The sequence below is a fragment of the Ascaphus truei genome, chromosome 2 (genome assembly GCF_040206685.1).
Source record: "Ascaphus truei isolate aAscTru1 chromosome 2, aAscTru1.hap1, whole genome shotgun sequence".
NCBI classification, from domain to species: domain Eukaryota; kingdom Metazoa; phylum Chordata; class Amphibia; order Anura; family Ascaphidae; genus Ascaphus; species Ascaphus truei.
In genome coordinates, this window is record NC_134484.1 from 358,467,126 (window position 1) to 358,476,015 (window position 8,890).

Below are 8,890 nucleotides of genomic sequence, written 5' to 3' on the forward strand. Positions count from 1 at the left end.
CAGAGATACTTATAGTTTTTAGGTGCTGGTTTCTCCTTTCCTGGACAATTTAATATGGTAGGCAAACAGCAAGGTGCAACCGATGTTGCAGCATCCTATTGGATGGCCACGAATGCCATCTCTAGGGGGTGGGGGGGGGAGGTTGGGGGGGAAACAACGAAGTGCATCGAAAAGTAAGTATCTTAGGAACTGGGGGTCCCCGGAACTCAACCGCTTTATTTTCAACTCTCCCCAGTTCCACTAATGTAAAAATAAATCCATACCCATTTCGGGTGGGATTGCTGCTCTGTTTAGTTGAGTTAGTCACACGCCAGTATGGATTTAAGCGTACTTTACTTATCATTGAATGGCACGTGTATGTATGAAGATAAAAATGGTGCAATTCCGGGGCAAACAAATCGGCACCTAAATCGGTAGGCTTTTTTTGTTTGCTTCAGATTTGCACCACTTTTACCTGGGTACAGGACCCCCACTTCAAGTCCTACACACACAACACATTTCTGCAACATTTAAAATACGTCACCATCAAACCTGTTGTGTATAAACCACCATGCATCACAAACACAACTGAAAACTATTTTACATGATTTTATAATATTTTCGGACCTTAAATGAAGTAGTTGGAAAGCTTAAAGCCTGTATTTGTCACGTGTGGAAGTAGCACTTCCAGGACAGGCTTTCAGTTGCAGGCTGATCAATCACAACTGACCTCTGCCTTTACATTTGAAACGCTTCCAAGTCTCCTTTATCAGAATCAGTCATCCACCTCCCCTCTTCCTCCTCTTACAGGGGAAGATTTAGTAACCTGCAATGCGAGGTATCACACCCCGATTCAGCGTTGCGATTTATAGTGGCTAATGACATAAATGGCTGTTGGCACTTGGTGAATCTCGGCAATACTCTCTTGTCCTTAGTATGGGTCTTCATATGCTCTGCTATTCACATGCCTACTATATGTAGGAAAAGCCAGGGCTTCTAATTCCATATACCGCTTGCCTATGTGAGCGATGTTTTATTTCTCTTTGTGAACACAGAGTTAAAAAGAGCCAGTAACAGATTGCATTGTGTTCTTTAAGCACCTGAGAAATTCTATCTAAAGTTAAATATTTTGATTATTTTTCATCAAATAAAAACGGTGTTAGAATTGCCAACAGATATTAATTTCCTCATTGCTCAGATTACTAAGATATCATACAAATAATTTGTTTATATAAACTGCCCGGGTGTATGTGCCAGAAGATATTCCCATGTGAGTTTTAGTACCCACGCAATCACATGCCAGCCAGCCAGCGCTGAAACCAGAACTCGCGGTCTGGCTCTTATTCGCCATTAATCCTTTCCTCGAAGAGTTGCTCTTAAATTAATCAGATCAGTTTATGAAATGTTTATGCATTACCAATTTGGTAATGTTCTCCTCATGTTTGTGACTTTGTTTTGTCATTCTAATGCTCGCCAAATAACTTTGTGCCCACACCCTAACGACCATTATTTTTGGTGCACACATCTTTAAAACAGGCAGCATCTGTGAGGATTATTTACCAATTGCATTTTCACCCTTGTTTAAGAACCTGTTTCTCATTTGTGGTGCAACAGCGAAGCAATCCTCATTTCCTAAACAAATGCTCTTTGTTAGTTGTTAAGTCTGGCCAAAGGGGAAAAAAAGTAACCTCTCATGTTCATTTTTAAACAGTGCATTAAAATGCAATAACTTTGTAAAATCGGTTTTATGATTTTTACTATTTCCAATTTTGCTTCTGTTTTCATTTTATAGCTGCTTTTCTTACCCAGACTGTCTGTCTCGACGACACAACTGTGAAATTTGAAATTTGGGATACAGCTGGTCAAGAAAGATATCATAGCCTCGCGCCAATGTACTACAGGGGAGCCCAGGCTGCAATAGTTGTGTATGACATTACGAATGAGGTGAGCTCTTTACAATGTGTGGTTATGGTTTATAGTACTGTATATAAATATCTGGAGTTCCTCAACTCATGTCTGCTGTGCTTGTTCTGCAAGGTTCATATGTGGTAACTGCTTTCATTCATACTACTCAGCATAAAGGGGCTGCAGGTGAATCTACTATCTTTTCATCCTGTATATTTTCCAGTGTTGGCCTGTTTACAATGCAACCTTTTGGTAGCAATGTGTTACGAAAACAAGATCATTTATCGGCAGCCATTATTCAGCTTCTATTTGAGCAGACATCTTGGCAAGTATATTTGGCTTGTTTTTGCATTTCTGTGTTCAGATGGGAAAGCTATTAAGATCCATATCGTTGTTTCCTATCCTCGCTTGTGCAGGGTGCTTTCTTAATTTAACCATTTTTATGTAGTGTTGACATCTTAGATTGCACTGTACATACTAAGTGGAATTCACAGGCACAATGAGTCGCTTCACTAAAACGCAGGACAGTGATGTATATAAGGTCACAATGAGCTGGTTCTTTGTTTCTACCCAGCTTCTGCCACTTCAGACCAGTGGAACTTGGCAATTGAAATAGTTTACTAATAAAACAGAATACACACGGATATTTACAGTGTGATACATTTTAGGTCCGGGGTGGCCAACAGGCCACGTTTTCAGGATATCCCTGCTTCAGCACAGGGCTCAATCAGTGACCCAGTTAGAATGACAGCCACCTGTGCTGAAGCAGGGGATATCCTGCAAACCTGACCCGTTGGTGGCCTTGGAGACTGGAGTTGGCCAAGATATTTGTTATATTTTAGTGTAGAACAGATCTGTATTTAAGTTAAGTTTAAGGTGATGGAATGAGCTCTCTTTCTAATGGCTTCTCAACATGGTGTTTTACCATCCACTTACACAATTTAACAAAATAATTGCATTGTCAGTAGTCAAAAGAGAGCCTGAAGTAAATAAGGCAATCAAAAATAGTTTTTTGTAGTGTGACTTGTATTTAGAATCAAAGCCCAATAATCACTTTTCAATGGATATGTACCTAATACAGTACTTTGGGTTACTATGTTGTTGTTTTTTCTTCGAACAAAATGTGCTGAAAATGATAAACTTCCATCATTTATAAAATAACACATTTTTATATAATTTGGCAGGTATTGCAATAAACTTCATCATGGTACTGCTTTCAAAATGTAATTTCTCATCTTACTAATGCCTATTTACGGCTTTAAAACCAACCATGATGTTTTGACCACAACTAATTGTTTAATTGTATGTATAAGCACTGAGGGGTCTAGTCACTAAAGTAATGGCTATCGAAATAGAATAAATAGACCCCAAACAGTGTACCCTGTCCATAAAATAGTGACTGGAGGCTGTCCATAGAGAATCTAATTCTAAAGACACTTATACAAGTATAGTGTTACCTCAGCAATTAATAGACTAAAGTCCACAAATACCTGCACACATTAACACCCAAAATGAAGAAATGTTGCTATGCCTCAACGCTTCTTAAAATTCATTTGGGTGGATGTATTATTTTCTGGGCACATACAAAAAGTATTGACTATTTTAAAAACAGGAAATGAGCATTCTATAAATATTTGTAATAATATGTCCCTAGAACATCACTCTTAAAAAAAAAAAAAAAAAAAAGTTTTTATATATACAGCTCAACTCCGTTATAGCGCGGTCCTCGGGGGCCACCCGATCCGTCCGCGCTATAACTGGAGTCGCGCTAATTTTTTTTTTAAAAATGGCCGCCGCCGCTCGCCCGATCGGAGGGACGTGGAGTGAGGTGCCGGCAGCCCTACATGGCCACTAGTTCTCCCAGCATTCCCGGCACTCCCCTCAGCAGCTCCGCACCAGCCAACCAGCCTCCAGCCTCGCACCGATTTTTTTTTTCCCATCCCCACCTATTCCCCCTCCCCCAGCCTCGCACTGATCCCCGCACCGCCCCCCCCCCCAGCCTCGCGCCGATCCCCGCACTGACCCCCCAGCCTCGCGCCGATCCCCCAGCCTTGCACCGTTCCTCCCCCCCCCCGAGCAGCCCCACGATGCCCCCAAAGGGGGGCTGTGACACCAATGGTAGGGGGGGGGGGCTGTGACTGTGTGCTGTGTGTATGCAGTGACTGTGTGCTGTGTGTATGCAGTGACTGTGTGCTGTGTGTATGCAGTGACTGTGTGCTGTGTGTATGCAGTGACTGTGTGCTGTGTGTATGCAGTGACTGTGTGCTGTGTGCTGGTGCTGAGAGTGTGCTGTGTGTGTAATGTGCAAAAATAAAAAATAACAAATTTTAAATTCGAGGTCCATGCTCAAACCGCGTTATAGCGGATCACGCTATAACGGGGTTGAGCTGTATGTATATATACGACGTTTCAGACCTCCCGATCCTTTATCTAGCTCCCCCATTCTTGTGCTGACCCCTTATGCTTGCATGATGCATTAAATCTGATTTATATCTACCAGAGAGTGCTGCAGAATGCTTTGACTTTAGTCATATATTTTTTGCGACTGGATGGTGGTCCCAGCTGCTCTGCAGGCACCCTGATCTTAAGATAAGTAATTTATTCTGTGTTTTTTTTTTTAATCCAAAACAAATAACATTTGATTTGTACACCCTTACTTTCATTCTATCCTTTTAATCAAAAGGGATTAGTCTAAATAAAAAAAGTATTGCTTTGCAGTTTTTTGTTGGTAAATAAAAACAAGTGTTTTAATAGCACTTTAATTTTAAATGCAAACCACTTAACTGCTATTTTTTGTTGTTTGTATACTAAGTCTCAAATTACTACAGACCGTACATGCCAAAAAGAAGCTGTGCCAAAAAAAGAAATCTTAAACTAGACAAAACCACTGTGTCTAACTCGGATTTCTTGTTTTACATGAATTCCACATCTAAATCGAACAAGCGATACGGTCTTAAACATGCAGTTACTTCCCCGTGCTGGAGACGAATTTTAGTCCTTTGCATTTGAACAGATCATTGAGTAAGGGGCCTTGATTATGGTCAGAACTGGATTCCAGATCTGGCGAGCTGTTTGAAAACCGAAGTGCTATTTCTTGCTAGCTTCAGAAGCCAGTCTCAAAGAGAAACCTTAAAAAAAAGTTCACGTAAAACGGTGTTTCCCTTACATCCCTCAGATAGTCTATTGGGAAAAATAGTCATACTAGTCATTCAAATAAAGCAATGTCTCACATTCACATATTTTGACTAAACAGGTAAGAGAGATGGATGCCTCATCTGTGCTTTGAAGCTAATACAGCTTAACCCCATTATAGCGCGGTCCTCTGGGGCCACCAGCGACCACCGCGTTATAAACGGGGTCGCGGAAGAAAAATGGCCGCCGATTTTTTTGAAATTTTTTTTTTGTGGTGGTAACATGTTTGCCGGAGGGGGAAAGCTGAGAACTCTCCCAGCGTTCCCAGACCCGGTGGGGCAGCGGCAACAGCACACAGCACTTACCCGGCATCTGGCAGCTCTTCTCCCTGTCTTTGCTTCCTACGTCTGCTTCCGTCTTGCGAGAGCAAGCTCCCTTAAAGAGACAGTGTGTGTGTGTGTGTATGTGTATTTGACTGTGTATTTGACTGTGTGTGTGCAGTGAGTGTGTGCAGTGTGCAGTGTGCAGTGTGCAGTGTGCAGTGTGCAGTGTGCAGTGAGTGTGCAAAAAAAAAAAACCTTAAATTTTTTTTTTTTTAATTCGGGGTCCACGCTCAAACCGCGTTATAAGCAGATCCGCGTTACAGTGGATCGCGTTATAACGGGGTTGAGCAGTATTGTGAGTTACTTTAAAACCCAGTGCATCCGTTATTAAATTAGTTAATCTGACTTGTCTGTAAACTCTTTGCACAGAGCTGTTGTGCGCGTGTGCACGATCATATCAATATTTAAAAAAAAATTTTTTTTAACTAAAATACCTTCTGTTTAAAATGTATTTTACTGTATAATTTGCATTACATGTGAAGTACAGAAATGGAAAATAGAAGTTTTTATAGATTCATTTAAAAATGGACTGCTACTTTTAACAATTGCATATGTTCCCAGTTTACATGATGCTTTATTTCACATACCAGTAGAGCGTCTGTTGCAGCCCAGCACAAAATAAAATGTCGTTTGTGAAAAACTGAAAGTCTTACAAAAATTATTTCATGGCAGGAATCGTTTGCTAGAGCCAAGAACTGGGTGAAAGAACTTCAGAGGCAGGCGAGCCCCAACATTGTGATAGCTTTATCTGGAAATAAGGCGGACCTTGCCTCAAAGAGAGCTGTGGATTTTCAGGTAAGTTAACTTACTTTTTGGTTTCAGACATAATTACACTGATTTTTAACCCAGAGTAATTGGCATCTTTACTTCTTCTGAGGACAGCAGCAACGCTCTTTGCAGTCATTTATAGTAACAACATTTCTGAAATGCAAAGCTCATATCTTATGATGCACCCAGCAGCCAGAAGTGCTATTATTTTATAATATAATTACTATTTATTATTATTGTTAATATTCTACGGTATAACTAGCAGTCAGAAATGCTTTTATTTCATAGAAATTATTATTACAGTTTGCTAACTTTAAAGCTGCAACCCCCCTTCCTAACCCCCTCCACTTTATAGGATTTGAACTGGGAGGTCCTCCAGAGCTGAACTGTTATTTTCAGCTCGTGGGACGAGTTCTCAGGATACTGGTGAAATTGCAGGTATTGCCTTTAAAAAAAAAAAAAAGTGGATTTAAATGACCGTCCAATAGGAAGCCACGTTCGATGTTGTGGCTTCCTGTTGGCTGGAGATTTGACAACCACTTTTTCCCCCCTGGAGGGAGATTTAAGCCCAGTAACTTCACTGGTAAGGCACCGGGTAGGATTGTTTTTAGCTTAGTGGATCGTTGCTGCACATCACTGCATGCCATTGCCATTTCCATATGCTCTTATGTGCTGGATTAGAATCTTATTTTTTTTTTTTTTAATCTTAAATATAATAGAACTAGAGAGATGGAAGGGAGATCATTCTATGTATGACCAACATGGTTATCATTCTTATTCAGTGAGGAGGTTAAGGCAAGCGTCAACTGCAGAAAGTAATGTGTTTACTTAACTGTGTAAAGTTGGTTTTAGCCGTAGTTTCAATACTGTTTGAAGTCGTGTATTATATTAATTTTAACATGTAAACTTTTTTGCTTCAGTAGAATGAGACATTTGTCAGAGCATGTGGCAATTATACATATCAATGTCTTGTGCATAATCTTTACAAAATGCAGAGGTCTCTTTCTCAGATGGGATCTCTAAACTGTCGATGGGGATCTTAAATACATAGTATGAATTTTAACACAGCAGGGGGTCTTCATTGTTAATGAGGTGTTGATAAGATTAGCATATTATAGCTGGGCTATTGTCCTCTGCAGTGTTCATCTATGGCAGTGGTGGGCAACATGATATACATTAAGGGCCGCAGGTGCGACCCTTCAGTCCCCCCCTCACTCTCCCTGTGCTGCTCTCTCCCCCCTCTCTCCCTGTGCTGCTCTATCCCCCCTCTCTCCCTGTGCTGCTCTTTCCCCCTCTCTCCCTGTGCTGCTCTCTCCCCCCTCTCTCCCTGTGCTGCTCTCTCCCCCCTCTCTCTCCCTCTGCTGCTCTCTCCCCCCTCTCTCTCCCTCTGCTGCTCGCCCCCCCTCTCTCTCCCTCTGCTGCTCGCCCCCCTCTCTCTCTCCCTGTGCTGCTCGCGCCCCCTCTCCCTGTGCTGCTAGCCCCCCTCTCTCTCTCCCTGTGCTGCTCGCCCCCCCCTCTCCCTGTGCTGCTCGCCCCTCTCTCTGTGCTGCTGCTCTCCTCACACATTTTCTCCCTGTGCTGCTGCTCTCTCCCCTCCTCTCCCTGTGCTGCTGCTCTCTCCCCTCTCCCTGTGCTGCTGCTCTCTCCCCTCCTCTCCCTGTGCTGCTGCTCTCTCCCCTCCTCTCCGTGTTGCTGCTCTCTCCCCTCCCCGTGCATCTTTAACACCTTAAAGATAGTGTAACGCAGTAATCATTTTCATAACCACCATAAGAGAAGCTTTCTCAAATCATTTCTTTATATTTAAGCAACTTATGTCATAGCCATAATCATTTAATCAGAACTTTTATCTGTAGGCTAGAATTTTTGTAATGTATGGTTCAAGTAAAAGTCATAAACTATTTTACAGGAAGCACAGGCTTATGCAGATGACAACAGCTTATTGTTCATGGAGACATCTGCTAAAACATCCGTGAACGTGAATGAAATATTCATGGCGATAGGTAAGTGTACATATCAAACGCAAGTGATCTGTGCTGATTATGCAAAACGTTTTGTATGTCCACTTTGATCTACAGATTTCGTGTGACGAAGGGTGTATTTGGAAACCAAATTAAATAATACGATAGGTGCATGACTGATCCCTGGCTGCTCATTTCTAGCTATTCTTAAAATAAGGAAGTAAATGATCCCTGGCTGTTAATTTCTAATCATCCTTAAAATAAGGAAGTGACCCAATCTTTTTACAGTTGTCTATATGGTATTTGTGGCCAGGATCACAATTATTTTTTTTTATAGTAAACTGGTACTTTTTATGTTTGTGTTAAGCATTTCAAAATGTGTATCTATTTAATTTTGCAACTAGTATAATTCTGACTTTTTACAGTTTTAAAATATAACCAAATATGTTTTTTTGTGCAATAGTTTTTCACAGAGCTTGGAGTTAACCATAATGTAGTGTAACAAATGCAATATTGGGATAGCTGGCCCACCAGTACAACAATGTTGGCCTCATATATGTTGATTTACTGAACACATCCGGTTGTCCAGCTGTGCACCCATTTCTGCACGACTTCTTTACTGAAGTGCGTCTTAACTAGTATCATTGCCATGTTTATCAGTTGCATTTGTAGGTATATTGTATTTCATGTGAATATCAAAATAAAGTAAAAAAATAAAACGGAAATGCCACATAATGTGAGCTGGATGTATTTGCACATTCAAAG

At 41.2% G+C, this 8,890-nt stretch overlaps 1 protein-coding gene across 2 annotated transcripts in view; it reads left to right on the forward strand.

Moving 5' to 3' along the window:
- The window catches only part of RAB5A (RAB5A, member RAS oncogene family), a 31,433-nt gene that overhangs the window by 20,718 nt on the left and 1,825 nt on the right, over nt 1-8,890 (forward strand). For both annotated transcript variants that reach the window (XM_075586919.1, XM_075586920.1), the window contains exons 3-5: nt 1,772-1,923; nt 6,072-6,194; nt 8,074-8,167. In XM_075586919.1, the coding sequence (XP_075443034.1) occupies nt 1,772-1,923; nt 6,072-6,194; nt 8,074-8,167 (369 nt within the window). The remainder of the gene's footprint in view (nt 1-1,771; nt 1,924-6,071; nt 6,195-8,073; nt 8,168-8,890) is intronic.